The sequence below is a fragment of the Fusarium odoratissimum genome (assembly GCF_000260195.1).
Source record: "Fusarium odoratissimum NRRL 54006 unplaced genomic scaffold supercont1.19, whole genome shotgun sequence".
In the NCBI taxonomy this organism is placed as follows: domain Eukaryota; kingdom Fungi; phylum Ascomycota; class Sordariomycetes; order Hypocreales; family Nectriaceae; genus Fusarium; species Fusarium odoratissimum.
In genome coordinates, this window is record NW_022158704.1 from 579,315 (window position 1) to 597,535 (window position 18,221).

The window sequence follows — 18,221 nt, forward strand, 5'->3', positions numbered from 1 at the left end:
ATGATCTAAATGCCCAACGTCGTCGTGCTGTCTTTCAGAGCGTCTTAGGAATGGGTCTCGATGTCTCGCCCAGACTTGTTGCATAGATCGTTTGAGTAGGAAGATCAAACGAATGCTCCAAGTGATAGTGAATCAATTTTGTCGATTACGGCTACGATTCCTATCGTTGTTCGGAACGAAGACGATAAACAAAAGTTCCAGAGCATATTCGTCTTAAAGTGTAAGGTGACAATAAGATGAGCACTTCGCCATCAATGAAGGATTGTCAGGCAAGACATTACAGGGCTCAGGTACCAACTCTGAAGGAACAACATGTCCAATTCAACTTGCCGATGACTGCTACATAGCAGTTTCGCAAGATAGCCTCGTATCTGGCAAGCTCAGAACCACATGACTTGAAGATCTACCTAGGTATCATTTAGTCTGACTGTTGTGTATGAGTTTTATTTGAGGGCAGAGCTTTGGGTCCCCTGTAACTGTGTTACCCACCGTAGATAGCTCGCCATAGTGGAGACCAATCACTGTGAGATCTCAGCCGAGGCTTGCGAAGTACCTCTTATCACTGAGTGACGAGACCGGATCTTCATTCCAAAGCTCTCACCTCCTCCTTTACCTTTCATATCTTGTAATTCCCCATCCATTGACATTGTAAATCTTCACACCAAGAAGTTACAATGGATGAAAAGGCACATCTTCCGCCTTACAGCTCCGTTTCGCTGCCAGCGCCGCTTGGCCTTCATCCTGGTCAACAGCGGAACAGACGGTTGTTGCGTCGCTCACGAGGTATCAGGCTCTTTGCTCTAGCCTGTTTGACCTTCATTGTCTTTGCACAATGGCGACAACTCGCACCGCGAAATAAGACTACTTTGTCTATCCAGAAACTCAATGAAGATCTCGAGACGTGTAAGAAGTTCCGTGTCAAGCCGCAAGACCCGCCTGGTCTCGGCCGAGATAAGAATGCTCGTTATATCGACGGCGGCAAGCCCACTTTGATCAAGAACGCTACTATCTGGATTGGAGAGCCCCTCGAGGGAACCAGTCAAGAGGATGCGTATGCTGGCAAGGGCTGGGAGTGGGTGCAGGGCGATGTCTTTCTCGAGAAAGGTCTCATTCAGCGCGTTGAGAAGGACATCAAGACTGCTTCGCTACCTGATGACACAATTGTCTACGAAGCTCATGGCCGCCGTCTGACCAGCGGTATTGTTGACACTCACAGCCACGCTGGCGTCTACCCATTGCCCTCTCTTGAGGGAAACTCAGATGGCAATGAGATGTCGGATAACATCACACCTTGGGCTCGAGCTATCGACTCATTGCTCCCGCTTGATCCTCAAATCGAGGTCATCAAGTCTGGCGGTGTTACTACTTCACTCATCCTCCCTGGTTCCGGCAACAATATTGGCGGAGAGGCCTATGTCATCAAGCACGCAGTTGGCAAGCCTGATGGCCGCAAGGAAATCAGTGCAGTGGACTTGCTTGCCGACCCAGACCGCAATTGGCGATACATGAAGATGGCATGTGGTGAGAACGCGAAGCGTGTTCATGGCCGAGTTGGAAATAGGCCATTCAGCCGTATGGGTGAAAGCTACGAGTTTCGCCACGCTTTTGAGCAAGCGAGAGATTTGATCCAGAAGCAGGATGACTGGTGTGCGAAGGCTGAGTCTCAGGGTGTTGAGTCCTTGGACGAGTATCTTCCTGGCGAGATTGCCTGGGAGGCTCTCACTGCTGCGCTTCGTGGTCAGGTTCATATCAACACACATTGTTACACGATCCCCGACTTGGAGGCTATGGTGGATCACACCAACGAGTTCAAGTTCCCTGTTCGGGCCTTCCATCATGCTCACCAGACATATCTGGTGCCCGAGGTAAGAACATGTTATATTAAAAGGCTTCTTTTACTAATAGCTATTAGATCCTCAAGAGAACCTGGGGCGGACGTCCTCCTGCATCTGCTCTCTTCGCTGATAATATGTTCTACAAGACCGAAGCATACATTGGCTCAGAGTATGCTGGAAAGATCCTCCACGAAAATAACCTGACAGTAGTGTATGTCAGCGACAACCCTGTGATCAACGCACAACATGTCCTTTTTGAAGCAGCTAAGGCTTACCACTACGGCCTTCCTTACCACGTCGCACTGGCCAGTGTGACATCTGCTCCCGCTGAACTACTCGGTTTGGGCAAGCGTCTAGGAAAAGTCAAGCCTGGTTTTGATGCCGACGTTGCTGTCTGGGATAGTGACCCTCTCAGCGTTGGCGCAACCCCTGTGCAAGTCTGGATTGACGGCACAGCTCAGTTCGAGGACCCTATTGAGCTGATGAAATCACAAGAAGCAGCTGTATCTGTCGAGAAGCCTGCTGAGATTGTGGAGGGGCCAAGCAAGCTCGATACCGTACTCTTCACTGGTGTCAAGAAGGTGTTCCTTGAAGATGAGAAGACTTACGAATCTCAAGACAAGCCAGTCAATGTGGTTGTTCACAACGGCAAGATTTCCTGCATTGGAGCTTGCGAACGGGAGTTCCAAGCTGTGGCTGCAACTGGCGCAAAGACTATTGCACTCAAGAATGGTTATTTGACTCGATCTTTCACAGCTGTGGGTGGTACTCTGGGTCTCAGCGAGATTGATGCTGAGGACGCAACTAACAATGGACCCAACCCGTTGATCTTCTCTCGGGCTATCGATGGCCTTGCTCTTGACTCCAAGAAGTTGCACGTTGCCTCACGATACGGAGTTACCAGAGCCGTCTCAGCACCAGTCTTTGTGGGTGGTGCAACCCATTTCGGTACCAGCGTCGGATTCTTGACCTCGGCATTGACAACTCTGGAAGAAGGCGCAGTTTTTGCTCCCGACCTGGCAGTTCACTACACTCTGGACCTGAATGTCAGAGGTTCAACTAGCTACTCAGCCGCTTTCGGTGGACTGAGAAACAAGTTACTTACAGCCGCTACAACTCCGGAACCTGCGAGCAATCCGTTTTCAGAAGCAGCGTACCTCAAGAAGGTGATCAGTGGCGAGCAAGTTCTGGCCCTCACCATCAACAGTGCAGATGGTATTGCAACGGCTCTTCGAATCAAGTCTGAGATCGAGGGTGTCCTCACAACAGCTGACTCAAGCCAGAGAGTTGGTGGTCTCAAGCTGGCCATCATTGGTGGTGCCGAGGCTCACCTGCTGGCCAAGGAGCTTGGAGAGGCTGGCGTTGGAGTCATCCTGTCGCCGCTGCAGGCAAAGGGTGAAAGCTGGGACTCACGTCGCGCCTTGACCGGTGCACCACTCACCAATGGCACAACCATTGATGCCTTGGTTGACGCAGGCGTAGTTGCTGCGATTGGACTGCAAGAAGATTGGGAGCTTCGTGACTTGGGTTTTGCAGCGGGTACTGCTTTCAAGAACGGAGGTGGACGGTTGAATGAGAAGGAGGCTATCGATCTTGTGAGTAGCAACATTTACAAGATTCTTGGGGCGGATGAAAAGTCAGCCAAGGACTCTGGTCACTTTATGGTGACTGAGGGTAGCCCTCTTGAGATTGGATCGAGAATCAAGGCTGTTGGCCATGGTAGGGGTGATGTATCTATGTTTATCTAGGTGTACCTTGTGATAGCATACGAGTACTTGGGTTAAAGAGTTGGATGAATTACATGCGTTTATCTAAATGATCCACCATTTAGATGGTTTCCTTGAAGTTCACTCCTAAGGTCAAGATACATGAGTCGAGTATGGAGTTACACAAGACGTCATTCTCATGTCTCTTGCCCTACCTAAGCTTTACTAAAGTCTTCATAATACTTATGAGAGTTGAGTACAGCATGTGTTCTTAATAAACTCTTTCTCATCTCCTTTGATGTGAATGTTGTAGATTTATAATATGAGTGGCAACTTGCAAATGAGGCCATCGCCAACAGAAATACAGTGGGAGCCGACCCTTCGGGACGCGGGGATTACAAACAGTGACGCGCGGGAGCAAAGTGGAGCATCGCGCGCGGGTAATGACCAAGAGCGATTCCATTGGCTGAAATCGTAAATCTTGTCGATTTCGGCAGAGGTTTTCGGAAGCAGCAAGCAGAAATCGGAAAATGCTCCACAAGCCATGATGGCCCCATTATCATGGGACAAGAGGATAAATAGCTTGAGGACCCCGCCATGATGAAATGAGCTACGGTAGAATCATATACAGGATAAAGTATAGTAGCCAACAGATAGCAGTTCATGTGGAATTGGCCTCTTATTGCACGAAGAACTTTTTCGACATCTTTATTCAAGTCGTTTTCGTTTTCATCCCAGAGACATTCACATTCATCCACCATGTCAAAGGTTGCCCCTGTAATTGCGCTATCCCATGGCGGTGGTAACTCGACACCATATGATCTGGCTCAATTGCCGACATAGCTAACACTGTTAGGCCCGATGCCTGTTCTTGGCGACCCTAAGCATGAAAGCATTGTCTACTCCCTAAAGAACCGCGTCCCCAAGATCCTCAAGCTCGGCACCCCAGATCAACCCCGAGCCATCATCCTTGTCACCGCCCACTGGTCAACCGCAAAGCCCACCATCTCATCAGGCGCATCTCATAAGTTACTCTACGACTACTACGGGTTCCCTCGTGAATCATACTCTCTCAAGTACCCAGCACCCGGACACCCAGAGATCGCAAACGAGATCGCCGATGCTCTGCGCGGAGAAGGTCTCACGCCTGAATTGGATGACGAGCGAGGATGGGACCACGGAGTTTTTATTCCGCTTCTGCTCGTCAATCCCAAAGCCGACATCCCCGTAGTCCAGGTCTCGGTTCTTGAGTCAGAGGATCCTGAAGAACATCTCCGCATGGGCGCAGCACTGCGAAAACTGCGAGCCAACAATATCGCCGTCGTTGGTTCAGGATTTGCAAGCTTTCATAACATTCGCGCCATGATGATGCTGATGAATGCGGGGTCTGAACAGCAGGCGCAATTCCGAACCTTGTCTGATGAATGGAACAACACATTGACTGAGGCGACGCTCAAGAAGGATACAGATGAGCGGTGGAAGGCTCTCAAGGGGTGGAGAAAATTTCCATATGCTGATATGATGCACCCGCCTAATGGAGGAGAGCACTTTATGCCATTGCTTGTGTGCGCGGGAGCAGCAAGGGAGGGAGAAGAGACGAGAAAGTACAACGATGAGTATGTTGGAGTTGAGATTAGCACATTCTACTGGGGATCGGAGGAAGAGAGCAAACTGTAAATCTTTATCGATTTTAGCATTGTTCAATAGAGTATCATGGTTATTTGGTATGCTTGTTTTAAGCCGAGCTTGAGTGTGGGTGCCCCTCATGTCAGAACCTCAATTGGTAACTCCGTCTCACTCCCATTGGAACAGAGATCCCTACCGATCCCCTGATTTACAGGTACAAATACTTCTGACAGCAGGTTACATGCAACAGGAAAGGTGTGCATCCTGTACTGCAGATGCAGGCAGAATATCAATATCGAAAACCCGCCTCAAACCCACTATTCGTGACCCGCTGCCGTCATCACGGGCTTGGCTCGCCCAGTTCGCCATTGTCAAGAGTCTTAGCTGACGTCAAGACGAAAAAAAGATCAAGTCTATAGAATCTTTCGAGGCCAAGAAAAATCTTGTACAATTACACATTATGATATTGTAAAAATGTTCAAAACTGGAATTCGGTCGTTGTCCTGCCGTTTAAATACACCCAACGCTGCAAAGCATCTCCCACGCTTCACTGCCCCTCCAAAATCCTGCATACAACCTCACATTCGCACACTTACACCTTCACCACTGCAAAAGCTCTATACAACAGCGAGCAGCATGGGTCAACATTACAAGCCCACAATCGACGCACAAGTCGTCAAAGTCTTTGTTCTCGAGACTGATACTCCTCATCCTGATACTCAGACCGAGCGCGGTTCGTTTGGTGAGATTCTGCATCGCCATTTTTCAGAGGCTGGAAGCAAGCACCATCCTCCGCTGGGCGTTGAGACAGAGCAGGTCTTTGTCGTGACAGAAGAGGGCGGTCGCATGCCGAAGGTGGAGGAGTTTGAGGGTTACGATGGGCTGCTCATTACGGGCAGTATGTATGACGCGCACGGCGACAACCAGTGGATTCATGACTTGCTCGATCTTTTGAAGCGTGAGTAGCCCGTTATTTCTCTCTTGGAAGGTAAACTCACTGTTCCTAGAACTATGGATAAAGCGCCCAGACTTTCACTTCACAGGCGTTTGCTTCGGCCATCAGGTCCTCTCTCGTCTTCTAGGAGGCAAAGTCGGCCCGTCACCTACAAACGACTGGGAACTTGGTCACAGTGCAATCACCCTCACACCTGTAGGCAAACGCCTCTTCCGTACACACGATGACAAAGTCTACCTCCATCAAATGCACCAAGACCAAGTTCTCGAAGCCCCCACGGTCGAGTCATCCAATGGCCTTCTCAAGCCCGACACTGACGTCCATGTTTGGGGCACGAGTAATCACACATCCATTCAGGGATTATATATTCCCAACCGGCTATTCACGTCGCAGGCGCATCTAGCTTTTGATGAGGACATGGTCAAGAGACAGATTCAGATGAGAATTGACAGTGGTGGGATCAAGGATCTGGAGCATGCGGATCGGGCGGCTGAGACGGCGGATCTAGAACATGACGGAGAGCAAGTTGCGTCAGCGATTCTGAGGTTGTTTAGGTACGACGATGATGGTATGTCGTGGGACTAAACTGGTTTGCATAGACCGGAAAATAGATGGCAAATTTGGGTAAAATGTTCTGAAAGGAGGTCTAATATCATGATCCTTTTCCCCTCAGCGTATGAGAGATGATGCCTCAACTTATTGATTCTCTTCGGCTATGAGGTCCGATAATTAATGTCACTGAATAAAATTTCCTAAACATCATCATCCGTATTTAAATACTCCCTGAATCAAGGAGTATCCATACTTCGTAGATCGAAACATAGTCAAGATAAGTGATACAATCCGTGTGAGCTTGACCAGCTATAATTTATGCCAAACAGCTTCTGCTTACAGGCACTCTATCGCATTGATTGACATCGAATTCGGTCCAAGCTATAAGAGACACCATCTCGAACCTGTGGCTGTTTTCTTCCCCTCAAGGTACGAAACTGGCACTTCCACGAGTTTGAGCGAGACGAAGGGAAAATACTAGAGATTCGCTCGCTATCCTTGCAAAAGGTTGCCTTGGGCATAGTTCAATCGAATTAGTCGTTGTATCAAGTTCGGCGTGCGTGATACTTGGCGACAGTCTCGATACAGCCCACGGTCAACGCGCTGAGGGTTAAATGATGCTGCTTTTGTGTTGTAGCACATGGATTGAAGTAATATTCAATGTGCTTGACATAGACACTGATTTTTGACAATGTAACAATATGGAAATAAAGACGTGTCGCGCTTTGAATGTTCTTGAGGTATCATGTGGCGTTTTACTGTCTGATGAATGAGACGAGGGCTTTGAGCGGAGCGAAGTCTCTCGCGCAGGACATGCCAATATCTTTGGCATTGCTGTAGCATCAAGTTGTGGGTGCAGCACCTGTTCTTCCCCTTGATGCGTTCGCATTGCTGATAGTCTCCCGCGGCAGCACACTCGGTGCATCATAGCTGGGGTTGATCAAACACAGGCTGACCATTATGAGCTGACCAGAGGTGTCGATGAGCTCGCATTTTAGATTTGGGACTGAGGTGAGAGTTGGTATTAGAATTCATTGTCTAGGTTCTACCAGAGTATAAGAGAGTATACTCACACCAGTATCCGCTTAGGGATACTTCTCCATGCTGGTTTTATATGCCATTACCGCAAAGACCACAATTGCAATGTTGGATGCTGTAATTTAGGATACGCACTCGAGATTCAGGTTGCTGTAAAGTCCGAGCCATTTTTCATATCTGGGCGGAGGCATAAGTCTCTGGTGTCTTTCCGTAGTGCTCCTCGATATGATTTACTACTGATCTAAGCAGCTCAGTCCCAGCCAGGTGCCTCCTCCTTGATTTTGCGTTTTTTATGCTTACAGGGACGCCTGCAAGCTTAAACTCCCTGAATGCTGCTTCAATGGCCATTGTCTCTAGCCATATCTTTATGCCTTGCTTCCCCTATGTTCACATGCCCGTCTTCTGAATCGAAGTCTTCCCATGGTTCAAATTTCTAGGGACGCACTGATTACTTGGCTCTTTTTTGTAGATCATTAGTCAATGGCGTCCTCAGCCGAAGTGCCTTAGCTCTTGACATACTCCGCTCTCGTTGGACGGCTTGGGGCCAGCCCTTCATAGGGAAAGCTCTAACATGAACCTAGTAAGAGCCTCAAAGCTTTGGCTGTGAGAGAACATGTATATTTATGGACGGATAGCTAAGTAGTGATTGTTATATGAATCATTAGTATCATAAAATTGTTCTGAGTATTGAAGTTGCTCTGTGTGATAGGATTCTGGTATGAGGGGGCTCCTTACCATGCCAAAGTAGAAAAGAACTTTGTGTGTGCATGGAAGAGGCTGTAGATTGCCAATGTTTTTATCAATTCAGATCATTATTCCATTGGGGTGCCAGAATACTTGAAAATATAATTGTGTGAAGAACAGGGCAAAGAAAGTGCAGAGTCTGTTCTGAACCAGTGCTCCATACCGGTGGCATAGGCCATCTCTTTGGGCAAGTAACTCTTCCCTTTGAAAGCATCTGGAAGATGATGGTCAAAGGTGTTGTTAGGAGTGAAATTCCGATATTAAGGATGGTCTTGTTGGCCAGAGCCCAAGTTTTGGTAAAGATGGTCGAGGGAGGCCAAGCTTTGGGTAATACATGCCCCTTCTTCATGCCTCTGTCTCCGCGGTTTGATATGTTAAGTAACCATAGCACATATACTTAAGTGATTCAGCCAGTCCTGAGAAGTAGCAGTCATATTCTATATAATAAAGAATTCTTACAGGCATAGAATCATGCACCATATTGGCAGAATGAAATATGGAAATACCAGTTCAAAGTCAAGGAAGGTACAGTATATCATAACACTTCTTATAAAGAGGAATGATTCTTTGAGAAAGAGAAGACTGGGGCAGGAATATGCGGAGTATTTATACACGAAAGTCTTCGCAAAGATCGTTAATATACGTCACTCTGAGCGCAAGTTTGTGCTTGAGTCCATAATCTTGAGCCTGAAAACACAAATCTCGCATAGTTTTACTCCAAGCTGTTCTCGATATCGTGTGTCCCTTTCTTGACGGCCTTTAATCGTTGCAATTTACTCTAGTCTGCTTGCTTAGAGTTATGCGCGGTGGAGGTCTTGGAAACCAAGGCATGATACAAACGTCTAGAATCAAGGCTAAGCTCTCAACCAAATATATACAGGCTTGCTTTTACCCTCCCCCTTTGCGGGGATAAATTAATTCAAGTCTTTGTGCTTTGCAGGGAAATTGTTTGTTTTACCATCAGTTTGGGGGGTACCTCCTTATTTTCTATCATCGTTTGCAACAGTCGCTATTTTGAATCGCCGGTTGTAATGATCACTCTTGTAGACTACTGTTTTTATACATGATTTTCTGTACGAAAAGCAGAAGCACACATGTTCTTACTCCGAAATACTCAACAAGCATGAAGACAATTAGTCAAACCAGCACATACCCACGACAGTGTGGTTGATCTCCATATCGCAAATTGTCTCAACCGTTTCCCTCAATTGAACAGCCCTGTTCATTCGCAGCTGCAAATAAGTACAAACTATGTATGATTACACATGACATATGTGAAAGATCCGATGACCACATGAACGTTATTCACTGGTCACTTACAAGATTGAGAGTTTATGGCAATCACCCAGTTTCCATAGTTATGACAAGTATAAGCATGCATCAATTGGTATTAAGTAAATCTGATTTATGATCCATATAAACAAACGCTTTTTCCCAAACTCGCTAATTCAGAATGCCAATCCCATTTTTAACATCAATCATGAAGCCGCAAGCTTCTTCAGCTCCGGCAAGGCCCACTGTTTCATCCATCGTGACTCCAGCAGGTCTTTAGCCGTTATCCTATCCTCAGGGCGGAAAGTAATCATCTTTTTCATCATATCAATAAAAGCCTCCTTCTCATCCTTTGACATGGGCTTCATGCCGCTCTCCTTTCGTCCTTGTTGCACACAGCGCTCAAAGCGTACATCCCATGTGAAACCGCCCTGAGTAGTGGCTTGTGTCGACGCCTCTTCTTCGATGTCCTCGACCCAGTACTCTGATCGCTTGGCGCCGTAGGCAGACCACTCTTCTGGGATTTCACCAAGAAGATCAATTTGGTCTTGAAGAATGTCATCTTCTGAGAGGGTCCAGGCGTCGAATAGCGGGCGTTGTCCGACGACGTTCCAGAGGAGACAGCCAAGGCTCCAAATATCGGAGCTGAACGAGAGAGGTTGACACACATCGGGGAATTGAGTTTCGGGTGCCCGGTAGCGAATCGGAGCATTGGAATATTGACGCTTTTCTTGACTCGGTAAATAGGACTCGCCGAAATCGCCCAGTAAGATCTTTGCATCTGCCAGAGCTACATCCTCGCTCTTTTGACCAAGCCAAATTGGCAGCACAGCGTTTCGCGGTGCATTTTCATCAAGAGGAAGTCCGTCGAGTCTCGTCACAGGGACTGTCGTTGGATGACTATGTCGCTCGTGAAGTTGATCAGGCGACAAGCGCTTGATTCGGTCCGGAAGCTGGAGCAAGATGTTGTCGAGGTGGAGGTCGCCGTGTACTACACCGCCTTCATGGAGGTACGCGATGGACTGCACAACCTGAGCGGCGATAGCTCGGGCAGTCCGTAGCTGAAAGAGTCTTGTGAAAGAGGCGTCCTTCGCAAGACGCAGCGACATCATCGCCGGATCGTTAACCAGACAGGTGTGTCTTCCATTGGGACCATCGAAGTGAAAGTTATCGGTGACATGTCTAATGAGAGACCTTCCAGGATGTTTCTTCGTGGCTTTGGCTTCCAGACGCTGAAGGACATCGACTTCTGTTGAGTCTTCACCGAAATCTGCTAGTACAATCTTCAATGCGGCATACTTCTGTTTCAAGATGTCCCATGAGAGCCATACAGTTGAGTATCCACCGTGGCCGAGCTTGTTGAGGACCAGGTAGCGGTTATTGATGGTTTCACCTAGGGATACGGGATGGAAACCCCCAAGGCGGTACTGTTCGAGGTTTTCGACATGTTCGATGTAGTTGTAGTTGTAGCCCATGTTGATCAGTCTAGTATTATGGTCTTCCATCATCACAGCTGGCTGTGTTGTTTGAGCGGTGACGGTAGCCAAACCACGAGTGGCAGCTTTTGAGATGAGGCCATTAAAACGAAAAGACCTCTTCCTCGCTCCAGATATGAGGGTGAGTGATGGTCGCCGCAGCGACTTGAGACTGCAAGTAGCCATTTTCACGAAGAGGTTATCGTCTATCGGTGTAGGTATTTCTTGTGTCCATGGGCGTATTCAGAAATGGGGCCATTCCGTTATGTTTGTTATTAGGCAGGTGTAGTAGGTATAATAGGTGAAGATACAATTTATTCCATAGGTAAAGAGAACGAGAGACAGAAGATATAGGAAGGGGAGGAATGCAAGAGTTTATGAGTAACACGCAGAAGCCGAAATCCGGGGTAAAATGTGCTAAACTGTTACTCATAGCTCGGAGCTATCATGGGTCACTCTCGGCTCAAGGGAAGTGGATACGGTGCCGGGGGAGCCTGAGGCATCATTTCGGCCAAGTTCCGTGTTACGGTGTGAGACTCTATTTATGTTGATATGATTGATCCCCTGGAACAGTTGCATTAAATCATCAGTTTCACGCGTTAGCGTTGGCGCTCTCCCGGGGTTGTCGTCCGCGGGAGTTGACGGGAGAGAAGACTCTGAAGCTTCTTCTGTATCTTGACCTTGTTTGGTGGGCCACGCTTGGAATCGGGCAAGTTTAGTCGAGGAAGCTAGAAAAACCATCGAGTCGTGTGACTCTAGACGAGTATCAGGAGTGATTGATATCTGGCATGTTAATCAGGGGGATAATTGTGTGATTTGGGTGAAGAATTGGCATCTGCCGTATGCATCATGATATGATGCCATTGATAGCCATCTTTTCTGTACCTGATGATAGATGCCGGTTCCGGACACCCGGAGTCTCCACACTCCAGCTCCAGCTCCAGCTCCAACTCCATCTACAGCAACAGCTTCAAAATCCGGGGTAAGCTATTGACTGATCCTTCAGTTGCTTGGCAACTCCGTCTGCAAGTGCTCCCAAGAAGTTCATCTCTCAGAATATCTTGAGCAGTACAATGGGGAACAAGCATCTCCTCGTTAACTATCACATTCGATGTTGTAAGACCTGACTTTGATCAACCATGAAGTTAGCCAATCAGCATCTTTCACGCTTTCTTGACCGCCATCAAATGATGCATAAGATCAGCTATAACAGCCATGCAACAATTAGCTTATTCGTAGCAAGAGAGCATTCAAGTATGCTACCTCTGGGGCATTATCAGGAGATCGTCTTCTAAAAATGTGATATTATGGGTCGACTTACGAGTTCTCGATTCTCAAACGAGCCTCAAACAGCTTTTTTTGATGCGACCGATGCTGGGCCGATATTCTATCAATAGCTTGCAATCGATTCTGATAATTTGTTACCACCCCATAGCAATACAGTGTTTTAGGCATTGAATCGATCTCGGCATATCTCGGTCTCCGGTTGCCCTGTCTCTTGTATCACATGGTGACTTACTTGGAAATATTGGCGCTGGTTATTGTTGATAGAGCGAGCAGGCATCTTGACGATCGCTACTCAAGGTATAATCTTTAAATTCCTTCTAGTTGCTCTCTCCGGTGTAGATTAGTTTGCTCTGGTCGATGATAGGACTCCTTTTAAAAGTGTATCTCTGTAGCTGTGCTCGATGTCTTACGACATCGCAATGATCCACTTGGACCCAGCATTATTCTTCCTTCAATACCCGTCTTGTTCTGTAGTCCATTTCATGTTTCTCATGTTATTGAACTTTGGGCTTACTCAAAATTGTGGATTGAAGTTGTAATAGGAAGTAAAGGGTCATCCGTTAGGCTTCGTGAGTCCATTGTAAGTAAGCCCCGGGGTTCACCAGAACTCGAAACCGATATACTTGTATTATCATAGCTTTTCCACACCCTTCTGTAGATACACTTAAAACTCAAGGAGCGAATGTATCATTGCCTGGACTCTTGAGCTAATTCCCCAAAGGCTGCTTACTATCGGCTCTGGCAAGCCTTGAATATCTTTTGTGGACATGGTTGATGAACTCTTTCTTTGCATTATCGTCATCGTATCATGTATCCGGGTGTTTTTACAAGTATTTTTCAGACTCACAAGAACGCCGTCATCTGGTGCAGCTTACAACATCTCAGTTCATAATCTTCTCAAGATGGCTCAGCCGGAAAGTTCAAAGAGTTATCCTTTGGCTCGTCTAAGCTATCCCTAAATCTCGGCCCTGGTATGGTCAACTATCCTAATCGTAGGCTATCTTATGACGGAAACAACTATCTAGAGACTGATACTACAAAGACTTACAACCTGGTCACAAATATTACCATTGTAGAGGGGGGTATTGGCCGTGGACAGGTGCTCGGCGATGCCTTGGGGAGTAAGTCAGGTATCTCAATCTCCGCCCCGGGATAGTTCACAGGTTGGGACTTGATGTTCTATGTTTGCGACCTAAATTTACTTTTCACGTCTTTACTAGTCCTCAACCCGTATATTAAACGTCTCATTACTATACAACATGGGATTCTGCCCAAGAATTATAGCAACTAGGCTCTACCCTCGAATTCGCTATGCAACCATGTTAGAAGCGGATAAGTAAACATCAAAGAACTCTCTGATACAGTTCTTGACTGGTGAACATCACTGTGAATGCAACTTGAACTTCTGGTAGATGTTTAAATATTTAGCAGGGCATACGTTTCCCAAGCCAAGGTGGTCTAATAAGAACATCTGTAATGCCAGCGTTTCGAGATGAAACAGACAACAAATTACCTAAGAGAAATATTTCACATCACATGACCTATTGTCGACTGCGGTATGAGAGAAAATCCTCCTTCCAGTGCTTTGTACTGAAAGCTAAGAACGAAACGTACCTCTTTGTGCACTTCAAACTCATCCGATCACGAGACCGGCAGATATCCCTCCAAGCAATCTCCAACTCCCAAACCAGCCAAGACAAGCCCCATCAAACAAGCATATTTTCTCAGATAGCTTGGTAGCTAATCTAGCCAAGCTTGTAATTTCTATTCTTGAGCTTTCACCATCCACTAAACATGTACTCTGTACGCCATCAACTCACATGGGATGTGACACACAAGACCGGAAACAAGACCGGACCAAAGCCATAACGGATGCTGCATCCGGGCAATACTTTGAACAAGCCACTGCTCCCTCTTCTGGCAAGTTATACCGGGAGTCCAAGTCCGCACGCCAATGACACAATTTTCTATGCAGAATCCTGTTGTCTTTGCACGTCGTGTGATACATCATGCATCACAGACGGGCCACCACTTTTGACGATCAACGCTACATATTCTTGGTCGACGCAAGAATTCACCCCGCCTTTCGGGCTCAAACTCACATATCAGTTGTTCCGCGTAATGTATGTACCGCTTTTGCTTGTGACACTGACCACTTACCGGCCTATCAAGGCTGGCTGCAGGCTGTTATCCGCCCGCAGACCCCAGGTTTTTGTTTATCAGACTTCAAGATTGCTTCTCTTTCCGGTTATAAAAGAGTGCCTCGGTTATCTAACCCCGGACGCCTCATGCTTGGCTGCATCTGACTCACACCACTTATCTTGTTCTAGACCAAGAATCCGGTTGACTACTCTATGCGAGTCAATGAACAAACAGAAACTGGCTCGTTGCCAAGTAACCAATAATTCACATGAGATTATCGTCAAGTTTAAGAGTTGAAATGGTTCATGATTATTCAATGTTTTCAAGCCTGCTTCTTTGGGCGGCCTTTCTTCTCATGACTAGATACAGAAGCTTTTATAGCTATACAACACATGGGCTCTTCTGTCCCTGATATCCAATCCACTTTAACTTTTTGTACTCCAAAACTCCGTTTTAAAAGTCATTTCCCATGTGTTCTGTATTCCCTTTCTTTATAATGTAGAGGTGGAAGTTACTGAGTCTTCCTATCAACGCTTCTGGGGTATCTTCTTTTCGCAAATCGGATCGCCGCGTGTCTCATGCAGTTGGTAACAAAGGAAAAATGCAAGTATTAAGCAATAAAAGACAATGTTGTGAAACTCATCGGCGGCAACTCTATTGGCTACCATCATCTGATGAGTTGGAAAGACTGCTAAGTCGGTGGGCATCGAGATGCTCCAGGCTCTCGTACTCAACTGGAGACTCAACGGCAGGGTAGGCAGGGGGGCTAGGAGGCACGTCTTGGTAGACCGGGGGAGCTTCGTTATCCCAGCTGACACCCATGCCAGCATGAGCAGTCATGACAACACCGTAATGCATTCGCAGGATGCGGCCGGTGCCGGTTTGGGTAGCCAGTTGAGGCTTACCCTCGGGAGCGTATTCTCGAGAAACAACAAGCTCAATGAGGAGTGAATGTGTCACTTCGACGCCCTCAGCAGACTTGGTGTCACAGGCATACTTGAGCTCCTTGGTGTGAGACTTGTATTGGTTGGCAAAGTAATCGAATTCAAGCTCAACCTTGCCATCGGTGCCAGTGAAGTCAGACTTCCAGCCATCGTGGAGGTGCTTCTCGCCCAGGACGCGGACCTCGTTGCGGGGGAGGCTCTTCTTCTCGGGGTCTTCAGCTGCAGGAGCATGTCGGTCGCAAGCAGGGGCCACAGTCTTGATGGTCTCCTCGAGTCTCCATGTGACCTTCTTGAGTCGCCAGAAGTCAATGGTCTTCGCCTTGTCGTTACGGCTCATGAGACCGTCAAGTCGCAGACTGACAGTGTTGGTTCCGGTAGGGTGAATGATGTTGTTGTAGTGGGCGCTGGCCTTGATGTTGGTAGGAGGAAAGACGCGGACAGAGTGGTGAGGGATTTCGTTCTCGGGAAGAGATCGCTTAACGGGGACAGTTCGCTCGAATCGCACAGGTGTGACGGAGCCACTGGCTGAGTGCACGCTCTTGGTGACATAGGCATCAGCCTTGAACTCATATGAGATGGCGACAAGGGGAGTATCCATGGTAGCGGGGAGGTGGCCATCCAGGAGAATGGAGAAAGGGAATGGGTGACGGCCCTTGCGAAGTGTGGTAGGCAGAGCTAGGAATTGCCAGCTCTTGAGCTCAGTGTACTGGTTCTGGCAATCTGTGCAGTGGCCCTGGTAAGGCCTCTTCTGGTAGATGTGAAGCTTGAGAGAAGCTGCGAAGCTTCCAACCTCGACAACCTCCTCTTTGACATCGAGGAACATCTGTCCAGTGATGAGAGCGCCAGTGCTCTCCTCAGTGTTGCCGTGGAAAACCACAGGTGGGCTCTCGATGCTCCAGTCAATGGTAACATCTGAGGGCTGTTCCTTGTGGGACTTGCCAAAGGGCAAAGAGATTCGGTGATGCTTCTTAACGGCATCTGCGAGTTCGGTCATCTTGACAGCGTGGATTTGAGGTCGATCCTCGCCGTCTGATGTGTAAGGGCTGTTTGTGCGTGATCGAGCAACCTTCTTGATCTGAGCAATGTTGCCAGAAGAGGTGCGGATGAAGTTAGCCACGCGGTGGGGCATGGCGGTGGTAGTGAGCGATCCTTTTGTAAGACGCTCTCTTTTGTGGTTGATTATACGGGTTCAGATGGTGGGGGTTGGCGGCTAAAATAGCACTCGGCGTGAACGAGTTTTCGCAAAAACTCTTCAGGGTGATGTAATACCGGAAATAGTATTGTTGACGCCGGCGTATGATGTGGGTGTATACGGCGGGAGATAGCCAGGGGCAACTGGTCTTCTGACTTTGCAAATGTTGCAAGCTGCGTCAATGCGAAGTCGGTAATGACGATGCTGCGACTCAAACCTGTTCCGAGGTGGTGTGCAAGGATTTTGAGTGCCGGCTACTAGCTGCGGATGCCGCGAGTAAGTGGTAGGTTTGTTTTTCGTTTTTCTCGTAACTTCTGTGAAGAGCGAGTGACTGAGATATCAATTGGTATCGAGTGTCTTCTAGATAACCAATTGTAACTGTCGTTGATCGTTGTTTTGTTTCGTTCGTGTGTAAGTGACCTTTTTGCAAGTCGATATATCTGGGGACTAACTTTAGTCAAGTGTTGTCAACCCGGGATAGTAGATGTGAGTCTGGGGAAATTGAAGATAAACCAAGATGATTCTGGGGAAGATATGGAGAGTCCTTTCGAGTGGAAAGATCGAGGGCATCACCAAGACTAAATATCTGAACTCAGAGCCTTCGACTCGTGCTCTGTCCCTGGGGGAAACGATGTGTCATAGCCCAAAGATGCCCTGCTATGGCGAGCTTGTTAAGTGGCGCCTTGGTGGATATGCACTGACAGGCGGCTCCCGCCTGACTCTGCCAGTTCTGCTCGCGCGCTGGAAGCCCTGTAACCCCCTTGGGCGTGTGGGTTATGGGTAGGTCTGAGGCCTGGAGACCGCCGAAGGGCGTGCGACCAGCAAGGTGGATTCAGCATCAGCACAGTCCACAACAGACCCTGGCACCGTCCGTATGGGCGCAATGCGGTGTTACGGTTGGCCAAGAGAATGTTCCACGAACGGTACGCACCAGGCTAATGCTCCCTTGGCATGCTCCAACGTTTTCTGATCTGATGCCCATCAGGGACATACAGCACAGTGTCGCGCAACGTAGTACATTGTGGGTCATCGAGGAGCATGTTGGATCTTGCGAAGTTCGATCGTGGATCGTAGGACCAGGTTTATTCCCCCATGGGTGGAATAGACCAAGTAAACGACGATGGAGTCCCTTTGCGAAGACACGTACCGACGCTGACCGGTTGTGGCCGCTGGAAGGTTGAAAAGAACAATTTGCTACAGAAAATCTCTTCATATGAGTCCTGGAATGGAATTATGCTGTGCTATGTCGCTGTATGCCCTAACGTCCGTCACCCAAAGACTGGCCACCCCCACAGACCGGCCACCTCACTTTTAACCCAGCCACCCAATTTATATATACTTTAAACAGTAACAACTCTACCAATTTAATTCCAATTAATTTCAAACTAACGCCAATCAATTCAGAATGCCTTCTTTTACTGAAAAAGATATGAGCGCCGCTCTCCAGATGGTT

General features: G+C 47.8%; 5 protein-coding genes across 5 annotated transcripts; 3 read left to right on the forward strand and 2 right to left on the reverse strand.

Annotated features, from left to right (window-relative positions):
- The first annotated feature begins 564 nt into the window (after window positions 1–564).
- Window positions 565–3,798, forward strand: FOIG_10827 (uncharacterized protein). The gene is made up of 2 exons (XM_031211320.1): window positions 565–1,865; window positions 1,913–3,798. Exons 1-2 carry the CDS (start codon window positions 675–677, stop codon window positions 3,581–3,583), a joined length of 2,862 nt encoding a protein of 953 aa, XP_031059253.1. The 5' UTR covers window positions 565–674; the 3' UTR covers window positions 3,584–3,798.
- A 317-nt stretch (window positions 3,799–4,115) lies between these two features.
- Window positions 4,116–5,285, forward strand: FOIG_10828 (uncharacterized protein). The gene is made up of 2 exons (XM_031211321.1): window positions 4,116–4,343; window positions 4,398–5,285. Exons 1-2 carry the CDS (start codon window positions 4,205–4,207, stop codon window positions 5,216–5,218), a joined length of 960 nt encoding a protein of 319 aa, XP_031059254.1. The 5' UTR covers window positions 4,116–4,204; the 3' UTR covers window positions 5,219–5,285.
- A 403-nt stretch (window positions 5,286–5,688) lies between these two features.
- On the forward strand, window positions 5,689–6,879 carry FOIG_10829 (uncharacterized protein). The gene is made up of 2 exons (XM_031211322.1): window positions 5,689–6,125; window positions 6,175–6,879. Exons 1-2 carry the CDS (start codon window positions 5,804–5,806, stop codon window positions 6,705–6,707), a joined length of 855 nt encoding a protein of 284 aa, XP_031059255.1. The 5' UTR covers window positions 5,689–5,803; the 3' UTR covers window positions 6,708–6,879.
- Window positions 6,880–9,771: 2,892 nt separating this feature from the next.
- On the reverse strand, window positions 9,772–12,096 carry FOIG_10830 (CMGC/SRPK protein kinase). Its single transcript, XM_031211323.1, has one exon. It carries the CDS (start codon window positions 11,387–11,389, stop codon window positions 9,935–9,937), a length of 1,455 nt encoding a protein of 484 aa, XP_031059256.1. The 5' UTR covers window positions 11,390–12,096; the 3' UTR covers window positions 9,772–9,934.
- A 2,221-nt stretch (window positions 12,097–14,317) lies between these two features.
- FOIG_10831 (uncharacterized protein) lies at window positions 14,318–18,022 on the reverse strand. The gene has a single exon (XM_031211324.1). The coding sequence runs from the start codon at window positions 16,703–16,705 to the stop codon at window positions 15,287–15,289; it is 1,419 nt and encodes a 472-aa protein (XP_031059257.1). The 5' UTR covers window positions 16,706–18,022; the 3' UTR covers window positions 14,318–15,286.
- Between the last annotated feature and the right edge of the window lie 199 nt (window positions 18,023–18,221).